The 24858-nt window shown below is 44.0% G+C and overlaps 1 protein-coding gene across 1 annotated transcript in view; it reads right to left on the bottom strand.

The window, feature by feature from the left end:
• Positions 1-1650: 1650 nt before the first annotated feature.
• acvr2ba (activin A receptor type 2Ba) overlaps positions 1651-24858 on the bottom strand; it is a 42961-nt gene continuing 19753 nt past the window's right edge. Inside the window, exons 2-11 of the mRNA XM_013139687.3 lie at positions 19434-19641; positions 16591-16697; positions 15299-15447; positions 14533-14679; positions 14306-14449; positions 11240-11388; positions 10572-10686; positions 9871-10009; positions 8737-8867; positions 1651-8525 (exon numbers count right to left, since the gene is read on the bottom strand). Of these exons, the coding sequence (XP_012995141.1) occupies positions 8331-8525; positions 8737-8867; positions 9871-10009; positions 10572-10686; positions 11240-11388; positions 14306-14449; positions 14533-14679; positions 15299-15447; positions 16591-16697; positions 19434-19641 (1484 nt within the window). The 3' untranslated portion in view covers positions 1651-8330. The remainder of the gene's footprint in view (positions 8526-8736; positions 8868-9870; positions 10010-10571; positions 10687-11239; positions 11389-14305; positions 14450-14532; positions 14680-15298; positions 15448-16590; positions 16698-19433; positions 19642-24858) is intronic.

Here is a 24858-nt window from a genome sequence, read left to right as displayed (position 1 = left end):
GTCGTTTTTTCAATCTGGAGGAAGAAAGTTGCCTGCAGTTCTACATAATTATCACACCTTAGGAGAAAGTGTGTTTCAGTTTCAACTTCATTCTGTGGGCAGAGTAAACACAACCTGGCATCTCCAGGTTGCCAGACTTGTCTGCGACTGGTCTCTATGGCCAGGCTGTGTTCGCAGAGTCTGTATAGTCAGTGCTTTCCTCAGTTTTCGATCAGTCACAGTGGTCAGATAGTACACAGTGGCAAACTGTCTGTTTAGAGCCAAATAGCATTGAAGTTTACTTTGTTTTTTTGTAGTGTCTTTCCAATATGAGATATATTTTTCCTTATTTGGTTGGGCCAGATGTTTGGGTGCTGTCCTGAGGATTTGTTGAGTTAGCAGGTGTTACTTATCCTCAGTGAACTTATCCTCAGGACGAGTTGGGTAAGGGGCCTTTTTTCTATGTTCAGGTCTTGGCATTTCAGGGCTTTATAGTGGTAGGAGTGGGGGTCACTGGTTTGTAAATTATTATAACATTTGCTGACTCTTTTTTGGAAATTAATAATTCTGCTCTGCAGGCATTGTTTGGAGTTTTTCTCTGTACCTTTAGGATGCTCTTGCAGAATTCTGAATTAAATACTTCAATTGGGTGTTTGTCCCATTTGTCAAATTCTTGATTTGTTAGCAGACCCCACACTTCACTGCCATTGAGTGCAACCTTACTTTATGTGTTTTTCAGTGTAAGCCCTGTATCCCCAGTTAACACAGATCTCTGGCCACATGAAATTAAGGCTATTAGTAGCGTCCCGTTAAACAACCCTCCACGCTATTCTAAAAAAAATGCATATTAGTTCTAGTGGGCTTATATTATTTTCCAGAATTACCTAGATCTTACCTAGATATCTTGCCATTGGATGTGCTCTCAAGGGGTAATAGAAGCCTTAGCTGATTGAAAGTTCTATTAAATGTTTAAGATCACTACTGTTATATTTTGATGAAGCGTGTAAACGTTGGCCACCCAAAGTAGGCGAAGGACACGTTTAAATGAAAATTAATTTACAAAAAAAAAAAACATCAGGAACAAGAAGAGATTACACATCCTGGTCCACTAGACAACTCCTTTCAGATGTCCTTAGAGGAAATTGGGTGCAAGGGGGTGAAAGTGATCTATAAACTGTAATGTTGTTTTGAGTACACATAGTATCTGACACCCTCAAAGCTGTTAAACTCTAGGCTCGGGCTGGGGCACTCAAAGACATTCACAGACTTGCCATGAATAAACATTTATAGCCTTGAATTAAAATGAATTGTTTATCTTGAAGTTGTATGTTTTATGCCATGTTGCTTTATCTCAGGCTTATCCTACCTACCAGAATTAAAATGTGGATTGAGCAGCAAGCTAACAGCTATGTGGGAACTAAGTAAACAGCGAAGTGGGTACTTTTCCACAAAACACCTCAAGCATTGATGTGCAATGCCAACTTCTCCAGTGTTTCGGTAATGTGGTACCACGCTGTAACAGCATGTAGCAAACCTGTTTAGATGCAGTTTATGACAGAGGGGAGCCATCTTGCTCATTGCAATATCTGCAGGGCTGCTCGTGGCAACATCCTTTCACAGAACTGACCTTGAAATGCCTTCTGGCAAAATGAATTCATTCAGTTTTATTCAAATATTTAAACAGTTTTTATTGTTTACTTTCATATACAAAAAGATAAAATTGAAATAATCCTTTCTAGTTTTTTCCCTCTAACAGTCAGGGTGTTGTTGTTTCACACTGGGCAAATACTACATTCATACTGGTTTATTCTGGCACCAAGTGCAAAGCAAGAAACAGCCACACCCCAAAAAAACTAGGCAAATCTATTTCAAACTCTGGATACTGAGTTCTAAAATTACCACAGTAAAAAGGAACAATGATCCACTGCAAATTAAAGAACTATGTTACAATGATCGTTCAAAAAGTCCTCATGTCATTACAGCAATACAATGGATGTTGGATTTTTCCAGGGCATTTCGTATATAAAACTTTTAAACATACTCTTCAATCCAAAAGAGGGGTTACAGCAACAAGCTCAAATCTCTGTATACATTTTGTCTTATACAGATTGTTTTTAGTATATTTATGTTAAAATCAGTAGTACAAGCCATCTCTGCTCTACAATTTAGCTACAATAGTGAAACTTAACGTACAACATTTACATTTCACATACGTATCCTGGTCTAGAAATATAACTTTTAAATAAGACCCCTTGACAAAACAATAAAGAACACCCCCTGATCCATTTGCCGAATCCTGCACCCTTCTTTTGGTGGTTCTAGGAGAAAAAACAGTGAATCAATCCTGGTGGTGGAATAAATATATTTTTTGTTTCGATTGGTTGAATACCTCCAATGTAGAGGAGCCACAAAAGAGCTGGGGGGGGGCATTATGCGTTATGTTCTACCAACCAAAAAATCCCACCTTGTTTTAATGAAGTTAAAGAAACAGGCACTGTATGGAATAGTGGCGTTTTGAGGCACAGCACAAGCTTCACTAACCTTGAAGCTACAAATACATTTTGGAAGTTTTTAGCATGTAGCAATTGGCATTCAGAATCAGTAGTTCTCCCCTACTGGGGACTATCGTAATACTTTAAGGAGGAAGTTGAATGCTTGGCCTCATAGCTCCCTGCTGCTGCTGTTTGACACCAGACCTGAACACTGATCTCTGGGAAAATCTTCAAATGGCTTCAGACAGTCTCCCTGTGCACAGTAAATAAGGTAGAAACACAAAAATATGCTCATAAATAGTTGGGAACTATAAAAATAAGAATATATGAGGGATTGATAACCAGTCTAAGGGTAAATGGTTATTAGCGTGGTAAGGGCATTTTTGCTTAACATAACAGCCAACGGAAAGTTGCAACAAATTAAGAAATCCTCAGTCAGTAGCCATCACCAGAAACAATGTTTCAATAAAGCCAGATGAAATATTTAGCTGTCAAACCAGTGTACACTAACAATATTAGCGGGGAAAGTAACGGAGGAAGCACTTGAAAATGTTTTTCCATACAATACAATTTCTTTGCTGAATTGAGGTGGGATGGGGGGTTAGCGGCAAGGAAACGTTTTTTTTCACATTGTCAAGGGGTTCATCATACATGTTACACCAGTACAAACGAGGTTTCTTGTTGGTATGACGAAAGTGTACATCATTTTTCTGTAGCATTGATGACTATCCAGCTAGCAACACTGTTTCACATGAGGTCTGAGGTAATTGGTTCCTGAAAAGCCTGGATCTAAGACTGCATCCAGAATTACAGCTGGTCGCTTTTTAAGAGTTTAATATATATATATGATAAAAATGATATATATATATATTTATATCATTTTTGTCAGGTACTGATAACATAAAGCGAGTGGCAATGCAGCAGTGGCTTAAGCAATAATGAGGAAAATAAAGGCACGATATCAGAAGACCTCGGGTATTCACTCCGGGATAGCAATGTTACTGATATTACATGCTGTTTATATTCCAAGACTTCCAGATTTGTCATTATGAACCCCAATGTGAGTACTGGTAAAAATATACAATTGATTTTACCTAATTTACCATGCACTAAAGCTAAAATATTAATTTGGAAAGACCAGTCCGGCTCCCATCCCTCCCATCTCTTCCTGGTCCTAAGCTCTCAGATAAAACGCTCAACTAGAAAGACGCAGATTCATTAAAATGGCACTAGAGTAAAATCCCAGACAATGATGAAAGACCAGAGTAATACTTGCCTCTCCCGTCATAGCGAAAATTCCAAAACCACTGATTGGTAATGCTTAATTAACTTTAACACTGACCATAAAAAATGTAAAAAATTAAATCTAACTACACACAGCATATGTAATGCTTAGAGTGCTTTGAGGACACTATTTGGATAGAAATTGCAGAAATGTACATTTTGAAGTCTAACAACTCTTTTCGCAGACCTTAGTCCATCATGAACTCTCCTTCCTTCTCAAATGAATTCACTAAAACAATTAAAAGAGGAACATTTGTTTTAAAGCAGGTCAACGAACGGTCAAAAATGTAATATTCATTTAAAGGGTCCAAAGGGCAGAACAATATTTTGTCTGAGCTGTTAGAAATGTTACCCAGCCAAGTTTGAGTGAGGACTCATTACAACACAAAAAAACTGAAACTTTGGTTTCACTTTTTGCAGACATCGGTTAAAGCAATTTGGCTACATGTTCTTCCGTAACTCAACAAGCACTACGCCCAAAACAACGACTTGGGATCCACAAACCCATTAACTATCCTCTTGACAACAGCACATCTTAAAGATTATGTTTGGTTGGTCTCTAGCTCAAGAGCCTACTACAGTACCTATGAGTTCATTAATTCATATAAGAAATAATCCATTTGACTATTGCTGTAGATATTGCTTGCTACATTTTATATCCAAACGAGCAATTTTTTTATATTGATACATTTAGCAAAAATCCTGTAAACCAATGAGCCATAAGCTTCCTGAAAAGATGGACATTGAATATCAACCTGATCATTTGACAAAAACATGACCCGGATTTGCTTAAAACATATGATAAAATGGTGAATTAATTCAGAGAAACCTAAGCACTAAACGGGCGTGCTTGACAGAGCAAGGGTTTCTTCTTTATTTTCTTGCCGTCTTGGCCAATATGAAAGAGGCTTTTTTCATAATTTCTAAGATTTCAAAGATTCACAGGGCTCATATCAAACACTGGGGTTCAAAACAACAAGTAACTGTAGTCATGAGTCTCTTGCTTTTAACCATGGGTATCTCCGAAAACACCCTGAATACCTCTGTCCACATGGTCCCACTTACACACATACCCACATGTGGAACACTGCTAAGAGATGCAGTACCTCATAAAAAAAAAAAAAACACATGGCAACATGAAAAAGAACATGTCTCGTCAGTAGGGTGTAGCATTTTTCTAAGGAGCAGAAGCCACTCTGCCTCATGTCAACCAATGTGTGCGGAAAGGAGAGGAAGGGCAGGAGAATCTAGAGACACTAAACCATTCCCCCAATTAAATCAATCATCAATCGGAAAGCAATTTAACAAAAATATTACTTTATGCTTCAAAAGGTTAGATGCTATAAATTGTTTGAGTCTATCTAGGAGATGCGCTGCTTGTTTAAGGAATTTCTATGATATCTGTTGGTACTTCCGTATAAATACCATTTACGGAATGGGATGAGTCATTAAAATACATTTTAAAAGCAATGTCAAACCCACAATATATCATGGGATATGCAAAACTATTACACATTGACTTGTGGTTTGTTGATATTTGTTTTTGTTTTTTTTGAGGGGAGGAACCAAAATGCAAGGTTCAATGTCCCTTTAGGTAACAGATAGGAAACGAAGAGTTGAGGCAAAAGCCAGCTCAAATAATGAATAATGCCCAGTTGTCATAGGCATAATTCTACAACTGTATACAGCTATTTACACGATATTCTTTCATTTACATAACATGACGTGGTAGCACTTCTTTTGGACATTTTATCTTCCAAAACTCCCATATAATAAAGTCCCCCGCAAAACTCACATTAAAATATACTTACTATAAGTCAACACAACTAACAAAATATATAACAGAACTCATACACGTAGAAAAATCTGAGGTATTTCTGGTTTGAGGTGGTCTGTGGTTCATGAACAATAGTTTTTTTAAGCATTTTTGTTTTATGTTCTCTCTCTACTCAATGTTATTGTTTATGTTGTTCTCTTTCAAATCGGAAGCCTTGTCATCTATACCAACTTACTTTTGCTCTTGTCTTGTGCACAGAAATAAAGGAATATACAGAAATATATTCATCTTTGAGTTGAAACAGCAGCATTGTGGACATTCACTGTTACATTATGGCATAAGGAAATGTGATTTCTTGTGTGCCACTTTGGCTGCGTTAACACAGGCAAGCCCATTCTGATATTGTTTAACCACTAATCGATCTGGCCAATCAGATTAGTTCTGAAAAACGTGATGTGAGAAAAGCACCAGACGTGTTGACACATACATGTGACTTCTGCTATCAGGACACAAAGATTGCATTAAAAATACACGTCAGGTGGCCCAGGGCGTGTCAAGGGTTTTAAGCCGTAGCCTCCTGTCAACACGTTCTGCTGCAGAATAGTTTAAATCTGGCCCCCTACTCTCTTCTTTTCCCACATTCTTTATGAAAAAAAATATATATACAAAATGCTAAGCAAATATATCTCTAAAAACATAGGTCTAGACAAAAAGTCACATTGAGGACTGAGTGTATTCAGATCCGTCTGACCACTTCAGGAGATGGTCAGAGATGCATTGGGAATGGACTTCTTCTCAGACTAGGGGCAATCCGGCTACTGAAAGTGCAAATAGCGGAAAACGCCATTAGCACTCTATCCACAGGTAAAACCTGTATTTTGGGCGCTTTTGATCATAAAAGTTTGTGGAGACGCTTTACTGGTGTGAGAGAAAGTTTTTTTTTTCCATTGATTCCGTTTAGCTAGTTACATGGATTGTTACACACGTTGCAGTCTATTCATCTTTGCTAGCTTCTTGACTGGCTACAGGTGGTAGCTAGCAAGTTATTAGCTAGTAGGTAATAAATTGCTGTTATTCAATTTTCCTTTTATAATTTTTTATGAATACTTACAGGCATTAAAAAATTCTCTGTAAATCCAGGTCAGGACAAATGGGTTTGAAATTCCTTGGAATTCAATGAACAAAAAAAATTGCCTAACGGTCAAGCGTCGACATGACCTGATGTGATCGGTCAAAAGGCCAATTAGAGTCAATTTCAGAAAAGGGTTACCCATGTAAACGCAGCCTTTTAAGACAAAAAAAGGACCTTGTATGTTTTAAATTTTTTCTTCTAATGAACAAGAAAGTGTAACCAATAGTTATGTTCAGCGCACTGTCAGCAACCTTTCAACAATGCAGGACCTAACCGGTCAAAACTCTATGTTTGGTCCCTGTGAGAAAGAGGTAAACACATAGGAACCAGGCTGTGATGCTTCAACTGTACTATGCCCTCCAGCTCGCCAGCAGTGAAGAATCTAAACCTTTGCTGAGGCCTAAGACGGGGCCTTGTGGATAGAGTCTAGGTCCTTAGCTCCCAATGTCCAATATACTCACTGAAATAAAAAGAAAAACAGAACAGAAAGACAACATCAAAAAAGAAAAGAAAAACATTTAACCTAAACCTCAGTTGTTTTCGGCTGAAACTTTTTTCACGATCTTAATCGCCATTTCTCATCACCATGCACGCACACACACACACGCACAAACAGTCACACACGCTCAATCTCAGGTTCATGCATATCTTCACCACGGTCACCTATTTTGTTTCTTGTAGTTTAGTGTTTTTGTGGTTGTTTGGGCACATTCCATGATGAGGCGCCACTGTGATCTCAGCAAAAAATGCTCTGAACTGTGTCAGAAAAGCACCCCCGCCATAGTTCTCCCCAGCCGACACGTCAATTACGCCGATTCTGTTTCTCGCCCAACTTTATGGGACACATTGCGATATCACCTCAAATCAGCATCTCCTGCCCCCTTGAAAATGGTTACCTGAGAAGTAGTTCTATACCATACCAAATACACTATCCAGATCCTATGAAGTCCAATCTCTGAATGCAGGCCATTATCTTTTCAACATCCACTCATATTTTTTTTTTGTTGACCCCATCCAGACACCAGTCTGAACACAGCAAAAAAAAAAAGAAAAAAAAAAGTCCAGTTATCCTACACTTTTTCTTGTGTTCTGGAGACACCCGTTAGTTCCAAAGGTTTGTATAGCACACAATGTCGGAAAGTAAAAGTTTTCAGAAAACTAAAATTCCTTGAGGAAGGTTAGTTGTGTAACAGTCTCAATGTTCCTACAAGGTTTTTGCAGCATTGTTGTATTGTTCAACTTGGTAGATGGTTAAATGGTTTGTTGGTTTTGTCACAGGCAATCCTGTCCAGGAGACAGAAAAAGAGGAATAAACTAAACCAAAATAATCGACTGAGAGCTGAGAACGGTTGAGGTACCTGCACCTTGTCAGCATTCATAAGTCGGCACCTGAATGCGCTTTAAGATGTCCATAAACTCCTGATAAAAGAAAAGCAAACAGTACAGAAGAAGTGTGCTGGTAATTTTGATCCAATCAGAAAGAAAATAACAACAGTAATAATAAGAAATGTCAGGATAAAATAGCAGCTGCATTCATGTGGGTTTTTCTGAGATCCGCTGAGGCTGAAGGAGAAGAAAAGCGTGGTTTCGCTTGCTTGCCGTCAATGCGTTTTAGTGGGTTGGAGGTGGGGGGGGGGGGGGGGCAGTGGAAGTGGAGGGTTGGGAACTAGATACTGGACTCTTTGGGTGGCAAGTCCACATTGGTGACAGAGGTCACCATGGAGACCAGGCAGTCCGAGGTAGGGGGGCTGGTCAGCCGGCGAATCTGAGAGATGCGCTCCTCCACGCAACCGGCCGAAAGGCGCGCCTCCGCATCGTGGTCCCAGCACTCCTCTATCGTTTCACACATCGCCTCCAGGCCCTGGGAGACATCACAGTTAGCGCCATCATGTTCCCATCCTAACTAAACAAGTCTGCTCATTTTGTGCTTACTCGTTGTTTATTAACTCTGAACGACGTGCAAGAACTGGTTATCCTGTGTTTATCACATAACCGTCCATTAAGTGCGTCACATTCCGCGGAACGGGAATCGGTTCTGTTCCACCTCGGGACTGACGCGTCGCAGTACTCACAGGGTGTTTGAGCCAGCAGTCCTTGAAGACCGGCCTCATCTTTTTGTGGACCACCACCTCCTGCAGGTCCTCCAGGGACGGGTGCTGGCCGATCTCCTCCTCGAACGGCAGCATGTACTCATCCACCGGGCCTGCCAATGCAGCACAGAAAACACACATCTCAGATAGGAACGCCGGCGGGGTTGCGCCTCCCATTGGCCGATACGCAGCACCCACGATTCTCACAGGCCGCGTTCACACAGGCAACCCCATTGAGGCTTCCACTAACGGAACATTTGTGTTCCACAAATCTGAACAGTCACTGGTCTTTTTGCCCTTTGTTCAGAGCTGATTTAAATGTCAAAAGATCAACTGGTGAAGGAAATCAAATCTGAATGTGGAAGCCTATTTACGCAATGCTATGCTTACTCCAAAGTGATGGGATCCTCAGTGTCTGTGTGTGGCGGGTGTTTTCTTCCCACCCGTCACTTTCCCTTTCCTGCAATTTTATTTAGAATGTATTTATTCATTCATTATTGTCCCACCTGCATCTCAACATCATTGTCTCTCTCTTCTCTAGGACATTTAGAAAACAAAACGTTGGTGATTTATACCTCTCTAGACACTTTAGAAGGCCTAGTGATGTGCAGTTTGCAAACTACTCTTTCCTAACTACCTTCTGTATCTTGAGTCAATAACCCCCCCCCCCCCCCCCCACCTCCACCCACTTTTGACCTTATGACTGCAGTTAATTCTACAGTAGGATTAGTAGCGGCAATTATCTTACTAGACCGACAGACTAGCGCCATCCGGCAACTGACCAGCATGTTCGCACAGAACTTAATTATATTTTTGGACAGAGCCTTGTTAAACTACAACAGACTACAAACACAGCAAAAGCTCTACTGATCAACTCCAGAAGTACACACTTGATTCTTCTCATCCTTGTCCACAACAAACATTACAAGCTTTTTCTCGAACGTTTTGCATGAATCAAAAAAAATAAAAATAAAAATAAAAAGGCCTGCATCTTTGCCATTTGGCAGCCCGGACAATTTGATTGGATACATTTAAATGTTACAGACAAGAAGCTGGAAGTCGCCTGCTGACAAAAAGCTTGGTGTGTGTGTGTCTGTGTGTGTCTGTATGACCCACCGTCAGCCGCCTTGCAGCGTGACACCAGCTCCCACAGCACCAGTCCCATGGCGTACATGTCTATCCTGAGAAAGGCGTCCCGCTGGAAGTTGATGGCCCCTTCCAGGACCTCTGGTGCCATGTAGCGCCTGGTACCCACCTGGTTGACAGATATACGAGACACAGTCAGATAAGGTCAGACCGACAGCCCCACGCACGAACGCGAACACGCACCCACTCGAACGCACACACCCACTCTTTCCCTGTCGTGCGAGCACAACGAGTACATCATTTATTTTGGCTAAAACTGCTCTTTTGGAGGAAGACATTCAACGTTATGTGGGCTGCTCTGGTTAGCAGTAGCCCTCACCATTATTCCTTTTAACATAATGAGGTTTAACAAGCTGCCAAAGCTACACCATTAGCTAGTAGACTATATTTCATGCCTGTCAATAAACTTGTGGCTAATTTTGGGAGAAATAAATTCAAGGAAAATGTTGTGTGCCATTAGGATCACATTGTGTTTAGCCTATGGGAATACATAATGTCAGGAAAGCCCACCTTTAATTTGCCATGTCATAAAATATACAAGGACTGCCCACAGAGCTTTTGTTTGGTAAATCAGGAGCCAAATTAGGTAAAAATTAGACTGGAGTGCCACTTCATCTCTGTGAGAAGAGTACCAAATTGGTATGTAACCAGACTGGCGTTTGTCCGCACACCTGGCCGTGAGTGTCCCCCGGCGGCTTGCCCGGCTCAAACCGCACCGCCAGACCGAAGTCTCCGATAATGGCTGTCAGGTCCGTCCGAAGCATCACGTTCTTACTTTTGAAGTCCCTGGAGGAGGGAAGGCAGATGGGAGTTCAGTGACTGAGCCTAGAGACGTTACGCTCGTTCAGGCCAAGTGGGGTCAAGTAGGGAACAGCACAGCCAAACCTTTTACACTGGATTTATTATTATAATATTTTTTTATAAATACAGTGAAAAAGTGAAAAGTATTCACCCACAAATATATATATTTTTTTCTGGAATCAAAATGTTCAATTAGGTACTTCCCCACTGGATAACACCACATAAACAACACTGACTGCTAAATAGTCATTTAATTTGAAACAACTAAGATATTAAACATACACAAAACAAATGAATAAGGGTAGCTATTTTTAGACTTTTTTTCTGCTTTTTATAGACTGTTGACTCTAAAAATGTAAAAACATTAAGAAACCCTAAACCCTCTGCTTTCAGACAGAGCTAAGATTCTGCATAACGCTTCAGTATTTTAGGATTAACAATTATTTAGAGAAGAAAAAAAAGATGCTGTTCAAATAAAGGCCCAAACTGAATGTCTCTCTCACAAACAAACAGCCTGATATTCTGGAGTGTGCCTAACCTGTGAGCAATGGCTGGCTTGGGCCCTTCCCCTTTATAGCGGGGCACATCCTCATGAAGATATGCCAGCCCACAGGCCATGGTCTCAGCGATGTGACACAGCTCAATCCAGCTGATGACATTCCCTTTCAAATAGTCTGTCAGGGAACCCTGCAAAATACACAAACAGAAAAGAAAGAGAGAAAGAAAGAAAGAAGTGGATCTTTTAACAACATCCACAGAGCATACACAAAATAACTTGCCAATGACTGAACTGAGGAAAAAATAAGTGTATTTGACTGCAGAGACAGGGTTGTTATCATTCATATATAGTTTATTGTCCAAGATCAATGGCCAGCCAGCCACTGTGGTCTGTAAAATTGAGTGCTATTAAATTGTAGCCAAACATCTTGCAATTTTCCTCGCTGTTGAAAATTCAACAGCCAGGAAAATTAAAAGGCAATGCCCCTTGGAGCAACAAAACAGTTTTCTCAGAGCCAATAAATATATAAACATTGGGATTCTCAGTAGCAAGCCTGATATGGAAACAGAGAACATTTCCAAAGCGCAGTGAATGGAGGCTAGTTTTATACAGCGTGCAAAACGAAATATAATAATGAATGTAATAACATAAGCCCATTAACCCCCCCAACCACCACCTCTTCCCCCCAACACACTAACCACCACCTCTTCCCCCTCCCCGTCACACTAACCACCACCTCTTCCCCCTCCCCGTCACACTAACCACCACCTCTTCCCCCTCCCCGTCACACTAACCACCACCTCTTCCCCCTCCCCGTCACACTAACCACCACCTCTTCCCCCTCCCCGTCACACTAACCACCACCTCTTCCCCCTCCCCGTCACACTAACCACCACCTCTTCCACCTCCCCGTCACACTAACCACCACCTCTTCCCCCTCCTCGTCACACTAACCACCACCTCTTCCACCTCCCCGTCACACTAACCACCACCTCTTCCCCCTCCTCGTCACACTAACCACCACCTCTTCCCCCTCCTCGTCACACTAACCACCACCTCTTCCCCCTCCTCGTCACACTAACCTCCTCCGACCACACACACACACACACTAACCTCCTCCGCCCACACACACACACACACACTAACCTCCTCCGCCCACACACACACACACACACACACTAACCTCCTCCGCCCACACACACTAACCTCCTCCGCCCACACACACACACACACACACACACACACTAACCTCCTCCGCCCACACACACACACACACACTAACCTCCTCCGCCCACACACACACACACACTAACCTCCTCCGCCCACACACACACACACACTAACCTCCTCCGCCCACACACACACACACACTAACCTCCTCCGCCCACACACACACACACACTAACCTCCTCCGCCCACACACACACACACACACACACTAACCTCCTCCGCCCACACACACACACACACACACTAACCTCCTCCGCCCACACACACACACACACACACACACACACACACACACACACACACACACACACACACACACACACACACACTAACCTCCTCCGCCCACACACACACTAACCTCCTCCGCCCACACACACACTAACCTCCTCCGCCCACACACACACACACACACTAACCTCCTCCGCCCACACACACAAACCTCCTCCGCCCACACACACACACACACTAACCTCCTCCGCCCACACACACACACACACACACACACACTAACCTCCTCCGCCCACACACACACACACACACACACTAACCTCCTCCGCCCACACACACACACACACACACACACACACACACACACACACACACACACACACACACACACACACACTAACCTCCTCCGCCCACACACACACTAACCTCCTCCGCCCACACACACACTAACCTCCTCCGCCCACACACACACACACACTAACCTCCTCCGCCCACACACACAAACCTCCTCCGCCCACACACACACACACACTAACCTCCTCCGCCCACACACACACACACACTAACCTCCTCCGCCCACACACACACACACACACACACACACACACTAACCTCCTCCGCCCACACACACACACTAACCTCCTCCGCCCACACACACACACACACACACTAACCTCCTCCGCCCACACACACACACACACTAACCTCCTCCGCCCACACACACACACTAACCTCCTCCGCCCACACACACACACTAACCTCCTCCGCCCACACACACACACACACACACACACACACACACACACACACTAACCTCCTCCGCCCACACACACACACACACACTAACCTCCTCCGCCCACACACACACACACACACACACACACACACACACACTAACCTCCTCCGCCCACACACACACACACACACACACACACACACTAACCTCCTCCGCCCACACACACACACACACACACACACACACACACACACACACACACACACTAACCTCCTCCGCCCACACACACACACACACACACACACACACTAACCTCCTCCGCCCACACACACACACAGACACTAACCTCCTCCGCCCACACACACACACACACACTAACCTCCTCCGCCCACACACACACACAGACACTAACCTCCTCCGCCCACACACACACACACACACTAACCTCCTCCGCCCACACACACACACACACACTAACCTCCTCCGCCCACACACACACACACACACTAACCTCCTCCGCCCACACACACACACACACACACACACACACTAACCTCCTCCGCCCACACACACACACACACACTAACCTCCTCCGCCCACACACACACACACACTAACCTCCTCCGCCCACACACACACACACTAACCTCCTCCGCCCACACACACACACACACACTAACCTCCTCCGCCCACACACACACTAACCTCCTCCGCCCACACACACACACTAACCTCCTCAGCCCACACACACACACTAACCTCCTCAGCCCACACACACACACTAACCTCCTCAGCCCACACACACACTAACCTCCTCCGCCCACACACACACACACACACACACACTAACCTCCTCTATCATGACCTCCACACACTAACCCCCCCCGGACACCCCCTTCCACCTTCCTTACCCTCTCATGGAACTCAGAGATGAGCCACAGCTCCATCTCTAGGTTCGTCCCACGTTTTTCGGCGGCAATGTACCGCAGCAGGTTCTCATGCTTCATCCCTGGCGTAAGGAACACGTCTCGCTCGTTGGTCCAGGACTGTTTGTCCTGTGGCGAAGTGAATGTCAAATTAAACACTTCAGAGGACAGACAGACAGAGGGGACCTTACATCACAGTTTCAGCCACATACTTGAATGGGGAAGATCTTGACAGCAACGTATTCATTCATCATCTGGGCCTTCCACACGCAGCCAAAGCGGCCCCTGGCCTTGATCTCCAGCAGCTGTAGGGGTTTGAGCCCTACCAACGGGGAGGGAGGGGGCACAAGGCCTGGTTCCTGTTGAGTAAAGAGCAGCAAGGTCAGTACAGAGAAGCACTGGGTCGTTTACTTTAACAAGGCAGTGAGGAGGGATTGCCACTCAACTGACAACTTTGTCCTAAGGGGAACATTCATATCGATGTAAAATGTGAACTCAAATATTCTACAGAAAAACAGTAAGCATTGCTTAAAGCAAAAATCTCAAGCCTGACAGAATTTGGCTAGTATAGAGTGGCTCTAACCACAGGCCGTGCTATAAGAACACCGAACCTGTAACGCCATCCTGAGTCACAATGCATTGGCACTCAACTACCTCTAGATGGTGCTAATTGTTAACAGAGGCGCTACATGGGCTTATTGGCAGCTTCGGGGGCTGCTAACAAGATGGCCTCCGAAGAACAGGGGATGAAACGAGCGAGAGTATCGAGGGAACGGAGGAGAGACACAGAGAGGTTACCGCAATAAGCAGGGCCCGCCCGGTTTTTAAACGTTAATCCTGCTGAGGCAGGCCTAAATGCCTTTAGTTCAATTCAGTCGCTACATACACCGATTAAAACAGCGGGGTGATTGCAAGCAGGCGGCGCAGGAGACCGAGAACAGATACACAGGAGCACGCGGTGAAGAGGCGGCGGCTGACCTCGTTGACGTCCACGTGGCCATAGGGCGGCTTGCGGTGGCGGTACATCCAGAAGGCCAGCAGCAGGGCCATGGACAACATGGTGACGGGCAGCAGGGAGTAGACCAGCACGCTGAGCAGCGTGGGGGTGGGGGGAGGGGCCTTGATCACTGCAGGGAGAGAACAGAGTTACCCAGCGGCCGTCGAGAGGCACAGGGACACAGGGAGGGGACGGGAGGAGGTAGAGAAGAGAGAAGGGGTGAGGAGACTGTAGAAAAGGGGAAGGGAGGGAGTAGAGAAGAGAGAAGGGGTGAGGGGACTGTAGAAAAGGGGAAAGGAGGGGGATAAGGTACAGAGAAAGGCAGTCAGTCACACTGTACAGGTTCTCCTTGACCCTAGTGGGGCTTTAACAGAAAGACGGGTGTCTGTTTCCGTGATCCATAATACCTGGATAGAAAGGGGAGCTGTGCGAGTTTGAAGTCGCTACTCTCCTGGGCAGATTTACCCATACCTTTTCCAGATTCCCGGTCTGCAAACAGGGGTTGTACTTCAATACTCCTGCGGCTTCTCGCACATTTCAGTCAGACATGTTTAAGACCTTACATGCCCTACTGTGAGGAGCGTTTGGGGAACAGAGTCAATACTAAACCCTGGATGAGGCCAACGAAGCATCCAGAGATGTTACCGGTATTACACAGATGTCAAATAAAATATCAGCCAAGTGCGTTTTACTTCACACCAGGCAGAAAATACCAAATGAATCAACTGACGGTCACTGACGGTGAAATGCTTACCTACAAGAGAACATGGATAGCTTGAGTATGACGCTACAACACAGTGTATGATATTTGCATGGAAACCAATGAACAGAACAATGATTTGGACAACATAAGCCAATTCAGGATATCCAGTAGTTTTATATGACCCCTACATTTGGTAAGACCTCGACCCGCAATGCCCTGGAAGTAATTAGATGCATGTTTCAGAAACAATGTACACAGGTCTGAAAAAAAGCCTGGAGAAGTGGTTTAATGTCTGAGGAATGGGATTCCTATTATACAAGGGTATTCGGATGTGCACGGGCCAGTGCAGAAATAATGTCGAACCAAGCAAATGAGGCGTAGCCTAACGATAGAATTTTAATTACAAAACAAACCTCCACATTCAAATTCATTTTCTGTGATAAGTGACGGAGCCGCCGTCTCCCCCCCCCCCCCCATTCATTTATATGGGGGTAACACCAAAGAAAAGGAAAAAGATGAAGTCCTCCTCCAAAGAAAAGGAAAAAGATGAAGTCCTACTTGTCCACTTACTCGGTCCGTTGACCTCAGGTAGATGGGTAAACCGTTCGTTGCAGAAGTTCCCCTCGCAGCAACAAAAGAACACCTGAGGGTTCTCCTCCGTTGCCACACACTCTTGCCTGAGAGAAAAGAAGAATATATACTTGTTGTTTTACTTCAGCACTTGAGAGAATGTCGTACACCCTACGACACCATAAAGGGGTCAAACATTCGTCCCAGCCTGCAGGGGGACCAATTTGAACCACAGGTTATTTCAGTAAAAATAAATAAAAATGTTAAATATGGAAGGATCATGATATTCAAACTATATATTTTTTACTTTATTTTGTCCAGCTCGCTAACAATCACATTGTGAGCTAGTGAGACTGAAATGAAAGCTAGAAAACTAAAGCAATGGCCCTCTGGACCTCAAACACCAAACATGGCCCCTGTGGAAACATTTCTCTGACATTCATGCCCAATCCCTTCCTAGTAAATAATGGACTGCCTGGGCATTCTTCAGTAGGAAGAACACATTAATTTATGAAAAAAAAAGAAAAAGCGTGAAACAGGAAAAGGACTAGGGACAGGGACAGTTACACCAATATGACATGCGTTCCCTCACACGTGTTTGTTGTTTATGTTGGTTAATCAAAGCCGCACTACTGGTGTGGTGGCCAATCAGAAAGCTGCAATGGGTAATGTTAGCAAGCGGATGACAACTCCCTAATTTAAAAGGAGATGGGATGAAAGACAAATACTTTGCCAATCACCTCATCCACTCCCTTCCCTCAGCAAGGGTTGCCAGTTAGGGCTCAGCTGTCCAAAAAGAAACCTCAGGCCAGAAAACACTCATAATCACAAGACAAAATTTGTACATTGATATCTGAAGCTATTCATTGTACACGTACTTCGTGATTTCTCTGACATGGTTACCAACACCAGCAGGGGTACTTGGCCCATCCACAGGGGATTTGAGAGATCCCATGAGACCACAGGGTTTGTAGTAAAATGTATGAGGGGTTACCTTGGACAGAGCTAAGTTCAGTTGGTGCTACAGAAAAAAAAAAAAACATTAAGATACGTGGCCTCCAGGATTTCAATGCTTTACTCTTTTTTTATGCAGATACATCAGTGAATTTGAGGAGCCAGGGTCACAGCGTTGCTGGGTAGTATGGAGCACAATGTATTCAGAGCATGTCAGACCACCTCACTGGTGCCAGCAAATAACATATCATTACCTAAATCTAATCTTAAACAGTCCTCAGCGTTTAAAAGAAGCTTTCAGATGAAAGCCTGTCACTCAACACACTTTGATATAGGGTGTTTGAAACATGCACCTGAGGCTCTGCTAGTCTGCCATTTTAATAAGTAGCGACCTCTAGTTTAAGCAACCTGGGACTGTCGGCATTTAGAGTTTCAAGATCAACAATTGTTGCTGGCCCAATTTTGCACTGACAGTCTGTATGAGGATTCCGGAAATCGTTTGCCTGACAGCCTTCATAGCGAGATGCTAACACAGCTTTAAATGTAAATTGTAAATAACCTTTGGAGGGAAATGGCCAAACACAGGTCCAATACACATTGGTACCTTGGATTTCTCCTTGAACACAGCAGTGTTCTTCAATATTCTGCATTCCATTTAATTTAAACTCCTTGTACACATCCACATGACAACCGAGTTTCGCTCTGTAAACAACAAAGCGATGGATTGGATCATCTCCAGACCTAGGGCTCTCTCTCTAATGTGTATCCGTGGAAAAGGGTCTATTCAAGCTTCTCATTTATTCAAGCATGTTACTGGGTGTCGGGAAGGTTGGAAATAGACTGCAATGGCAGCAATCGTTTGGAAGATCTGATGCACCACTCCGTCTGACTTTCCCTGCGAGGGCAAAGCCTTGGTTATCAAGCACCTACGGGACTCGCAGGTGGCGAAGTAATTGAATATTCCAGTTTGACGGAGAGACATTTAATATGGAGTCCATATTCTGATGAATTTAATGAAAAATGAATTTCTCGGAAAACACAAGCAAATGACAGAGACAAGCTCATGTTATTTTGCACACGGATGCAAGAGTGGACGTCAATGCCACAAATGGTGTCGGAGTGACAAACCAAGCTGTAATTGTTTATACTTTTATGCATGTTCATATGCAAGTAGATTAACAGAAGTCATTATTAAATTAGTGAACTATGGGACGCCATTATGCTTCACTCCACCACTTTGAGACTCTGATCACATCAGGAGAATGAAAACATTTGATGGCCTCAAGTCAATATCAAACCCGCTTTGACAAACAAAGGGGGGGCACACTGATTCTACCAGCTGCACATAATAAAGATTCTCAGAATAAATGTGCTGATAACGAATCCATCGGTGCCATTACATCTTAAGGATTAGGGTTTGGTCTTCGGGCTGTTGCTTGGCCCAGGTCTTTTATTGGCGAGTGAAAATGAAATTGTTGTCTTGGACGGAACGGTCTCATTCACACCTGTATCAGGGGAAGGCAACAAGTCTGTCAACCTCTCACTCTCAGCGACTCGTTTAGGGGAGACAGTTTGGAGCGGTCAGTCATGAGTCTTGATACCTGGCTCCTAATATGATAATAACTATAATAATATTGATGCTCCTGGAGTCATGTGTTGTTTCATCATTCAGTGTCCTTTGAAAGTTTCTGACAAGCTCAGTGCGTATGGATTGTATCAAAACATGGGAAACTTAATATTTAAAATAACGTCTGATCGACTGCATGGAGAGAGAAAATACCAAGAACTTCTTTACTCGGGTACAGCTCCCTGCAAGAACATTAACCAAGGAATTTAGAATCAATTCAATGATTTCCTTTGTATAAGGCCAGAACGGCAGGATATTCTACCTGTCATAGCAGTTGAAGTCATCCAGCCAGCAGCCCTTCTTCACCAGCTCGATGGTACCAGAGTTGTTGCGCCATGAGGCGTAGCAGTGCGAGCGCTTGTCCTTCTCACCCTCACAGCGCTCTACCCCACTCTGATTGGTCTTCTCAATCTCATAGTTGACGTTATAGAACAAGCACTCCCGTGTGTCCACTTCTCCATGGCTTGGTCCTGCCACAAAAGAGAAAGACAAAGCTTTAGTACAGCCATCCATCAAAACAATACTGCCGGAAAGTGGGTTTGGATTAAATTCACACAATTACATAACCAAGGCATTCAAAGCTCTGTTTGGTGCATTCAAAGCAGTCAAAAGAGCATTGGTAAAAGATGTTCTTCCTACAAACACACAAGAATTTAGACATTACTTATATAGATATCAAGTTCGCAAGAATCACAGACTACGTCTGAACTCCAGCATCCCTCTCCAAACAACGGAAAAGGCTTCCTCTGTATAACAAAGCGGGGTGCAGTCTCATGTTTTATGGGGGACACGGCAAAAGCCACTCCGCTCCAAATAGAAGCACTAGAGTCATGGCTCTGCAGTGCACAGAAACCCAGATCACTTTCTCCTTTGATCAGAACGCTATCTTGTGCCGCATTTTGATGACAGGCTGAGGTGTGACATTTTCTGATCATGAAAGCAGAGAGCATGTGAGGAAAAAGGGAAAGACAAAAGTAGTTTAGAGGTGAAAGAGAAACAGACAAATGGAGAGACAGAAAGGGGGGGGGGGGGGTGTCTTTAAACTCAGCACTACCCAGCGGACTGTAACACACTGCAGCCATGTCACAGCATTGGCCAGCACACAAAGAGGCGTCAACACGCCTCAGAGCAGACGTAGAATTTCATCAGCATCGAAATCCAGGCCTGTGACCATCAAAGCACGTGGTTCGAGGGGGGGGGGCGGCGAGGGTGTTGATTGGGTTGTGGACATGGTCAGGACAGGAACATCTCAGATTTGAACTTTGACCCTTTCTGAACCAAAAACAGTGTAGGCTCATTGATAGAACACAGGATGAAGGATGGATATGGAAGACAAATTTGTCAAATGGGATTCAGGGGGAACGCAACCTTATTCTAACACCTAAAACCTAATTTTCCAACCCCTTTTTTTCCTCGACCAGTGTTGACAGATCTTCACCTCAGAGGTCTCAGCTCTACCATTTCCTGGAATATTCCAGTCGCTTGACAAGGGCAGCGCATCCTTACTCTGGCAGAGGAGCAAAAGGTCATATGTGAAATTACCCTGGAGGTGTGTGTGAATGGAGAGAAGAGAGAGAGACAGAAAAAACACTGCTCCTTCCAAAAGAAAACAGCCCAAAAGAACAGCAGGATGGAGAGCTCTTCTTCCTCTCCCCACCGGAGGGAGGGAGGGAGGGACGGGGGGGAACCAGAGAGAGAGAGAGCGAGATTGCAGAGTCGTGTTTACTATACAACACAAATTTGGCAGCACCGACCACGGCAGATGTTCTCGCCAATCTGTGCATTACCGTCGCTAGGCGACGGGAAATGTGGGAGTACACGCCGTCGCCCCTCTCCCCCAGACAAAGCCCTATTCAACCCCTTGTTCACACACACACACACTACATTAACACTCCCAGCAGAAACACACACACACACACACACACACACACACACACACACTACATTAACACTCCCAGCAGAAAAACACACACACACACACACACACACACACACACACACACACACAAGTTTGTATGGCTATCCTCATGGGGATCAGAAAATAGAAATTGCATGCTCCCTTGCATTACTCTTAACCCTAAACCTAACCTAACCCTAACACCAATAAAGTAACATGTATGCCTAAACTTAACCTAGATGTAATGCCTAACCTTAACCCTAAACTTAACCAACAACGCCTGGACCTTGAAGAAACCCCAATCCTAACTCTAAAATGAATTTTGACCCTAAACCGGAAATTGACTTTTGCCTCATGGGGACTGGCAAAAGGTCCCCATGAGTCTAATTTTTTCTGGTTTTACTATACTCATGGGGACATTTGGTCCCCATGAGTATAGTTAGACATAAAACCTGCACCCCCCCCACCACACCCCACCCCCCCCCCACACACAAACACTACCCACCCCCCCCACACACAACACACACTACCCACCCCCCTCACACACACAACCACACAACCACACACACCAGCAGTGTGAGACTGGAAACAGGGAGCTCGATGCCAACGTCCTGTTTGTGTTGCTGCATGAAGGGTTGAATACTAAAAACCCAGCCGCCTCGGCAGTGGACCCTCATCAACATTCAGAAGCTGAATTTACAGGCTTCCATGGGGATATGAAGGCTAATGGCAATAGCACATGTCATGACCAACAAAAGGAAGTATGCACACTAAACACTGCTTCAGACACCGGGTCATGGCGGTGCACCCTCCTCTTTACACAACGTGGGAAATTCTACTGTTACCAGAGTTTCTTTCTAGCCTGTGTACAGAAGATCATCGGATCCAGCCAAACGGAGACGGTCACTCATACGTACAGGCACAAGAGAGAAACCATCCGTTTCTGGCATTCAGAAGCTAGCAGATCTTCGGCACTTCAGACAGCGCGTCTTTTTCACTACTGACTGCCTGACGCGAAGTGACTGAACAACAAAAATGATGATCCCAGGAGGACAATGGATTGACAGTCCGATGTTCGTTAAGTTGTGTGACACCAATCTGGACAGGCCGAACCAAAACAATGCTTTTATTCACAGTAAGTTCTGGCGATAAGTAGAAACTGGTTAAGGAGCAAATAATGCTCAGCAGCAACCAATTCACACTGAACCGACTGCAAATTCTTTTGGAATTCCACACATTCATGACATCTCTGTTAAGAATTTCACAGCTTTTTGTCCATTAGTACAGTACCAGTCAAAAGTTTGCACAAACCTACTCATTCAAAGGTATTTTTTGTTTTACTATTTTCCACACTGTATAATAAGTGAAAACATCAAAACAATAACACATGAAAGGTAGTAAACAAAAATAAGTGTTAGACAAATCCAAATCCATTTATAATTCAGATTCTTCAAAGTTGCCACCATTTGCCTTGATGACAGCTTTGCATACTCTTGGCATTCTCGCGACCAGCTTTATGAGGTTTTCCAACAGTCTTGAATGAGTTCCCAAATATGCTAAGCACTTGTTGGGGGTTTTCCTTCACTCTACAGTCCAACTCATCCCAAACCATCTCAATTGGGTTGAGGTCAAGCGATTGTGGAGGCCAGGTCATCTGATGGAGCACCATCACTCTTCTTCTTGGTCAGATAGCCCTTGATGGAAGTGGGTTTGGGGTCATTGTCCTGTTGAAAAACAAATGATTGTCCCACTAAGCACAAACCAGATGGGATGGCATATCACTGCAGAATGCTGTGGTGGCCATGCTGGTTGAGTGTGCTTTCTAAATAAATCACTGACCATGTCCCAAGCAAAACAACCCCACACCATCACACTGCCTCCCCCATGCTTAACATTGGGAACCAAACATGCAGAGATCATCCGTCCACCCACGTTGTGTCTCACAAAGGGTTTGGAACCAAAAATCTCATTAGACCAAAGGACCAAAGACCAGTCTAATGTCCATTTGTTGGGTTTATTGGCCCTCTCTCTCAGTCTCTCATTGATGTCGTTCAGTAGCTATAACCTTTCCTTTCTTATGAAATACTGTAGTTTGTCAACTCTAGCCTTTAAATAATAGTTTGTCAAGCTTTAAATAATATTAAACCCAACAGTTTTCCAGTTCTGAAGACATTAGAGTCTGATGGCATGGCTGGGTTTTAAAATTAAGTCCATTTTGAGCATCGTAGTGTAATTTAATGTTTTAGCATTCAGTTCGGATTCTGAGACTTTTCAACAACAATCAAGTATGTACAGGTTTTGTTCAAGCCAACAGGGATGCTGTCAAAAAAGAGTGCATAGTACAGAATCTAAAGATTAGCCAAGAATGATTTGACTCCAAAGCACAACAAAGGACTAAATGTTTTTTTTTTCCAGAAACACCTCAAGATATCCCTCTATGAAATTAACCAAAACTGAGTATGAACAAACGAACAAGCAACCCCCCAACTCTTAAAAACCCAGGCGAGAACATGCACCGCGCCTCCAAAGCAGACTTGCATGAAGACGGATGGGTGGTTAGCTAAGAAAAATGTCTGGAACAAATTTCATATATCCCATTAACAGTGTCAGACTGCACTACTGTGCCACAAAAACACAGGCCACAGGAACACACACAGGCACAACCGCAAGCGGTTCACCCACATTCCTTACATGGACCCCAGTCTGTAATTAGAAGCAGAATTTGGCAAACCACAAGCACACAAAACTAAACGAGTTCTTCTCGCCTCGCCTCCGAGACTTGTTTGCTATATAAACAACAGAAGAATTATAATACAGGGCATATTTATTATTTTGGGGAACATCTGCAGCCTCAGAATGAGCCATGACTTGGATTTTACTTGGTGTCGGGCCAATCCACGTGGTTTCCTTGTGCCTAGCCGTGGCTGGGTTCGCCAAGCATTCTCCCTAACAGGTCAGGCTTCATGAGGATCCTAAAACTTAACACCACACAGACAGCTCAGCCCCACATTTCTTAACCAAATTACTCTCCTAAAACAAAAAAAACTAACATTGTGTGAACAATATACTGTACCAATCAAAAGTTTGCAAGTTAAAATCAATATATGCAAAAGAAAACTGAATTGTTAGTGGTAGGCCAATTCATGCATTCTTACTATCATTTAGAATCTCATTTATCAAGCAAATGTGTTGATTATAAACATCCAGTCCAGAAAAAAAAGAAAGGCAACAGGGCTTTGGATGTGAACTTGTCATTTCCATGGATTCCTGCAAACATGGAGGTCATCACCAGTTGTTGAGTTGTTGACTGTGCTAATTGTCTAGCCTCTGGCTAATCAGGAGCCTTGTATGGAGGCCTAATCTTTACTTTAGCACCAGAGAGAGAGAGAAAAGGAGATTATGTTGGACTCACAATCTGTCATCACTTCTTTTTCTTTGGCTTGGGGTTTGGCATTGCAGGCGGGCGGACGAGACCACATGAAAAGCCTGCGCTTCACTCACGGCGGTTGAGACTCATGTCTCCCCGGGTTCATTTCCAGGCCTTGAGCCCAGGCTTCTGGTGCATTGTAATTTATAACCAGTGGAACGCAGACTTTCTGCAGCTTCACTGACATAACATTACAGTACGCTTAATCTTGTGTTACCAGACTATCAAGATATTTTCAAAAGTGCGTCTACGAGCCCTGGAGCAACAACTGGCAACAAGCCTAAACACACTGCTTTAGAAACCTATGCCCCTTGCTTTCAGGCAAATTAATTATTACCGGCCCGGCATCAAGACCCCCCCTGA

The sequence above is a fragment of the Esox lucius genome, chromosome 21, assembly GCF_011004845.1.
Source record: "Esox lucius isolate fEsoLuc1 chromosome 21, fEsoLuc1.pri, whole genome shotgun sequence".
Lineage (NCBI taxonomy): Eukaryota > Metazoa > Chordata > Actinopteri > Esociformes > Esocidae > Esox > Esox lucius.
Note: the sequence above shows the minus strand (reverse complement) of the source record. Positions and strands in the feature narration are given on the sequence as shown.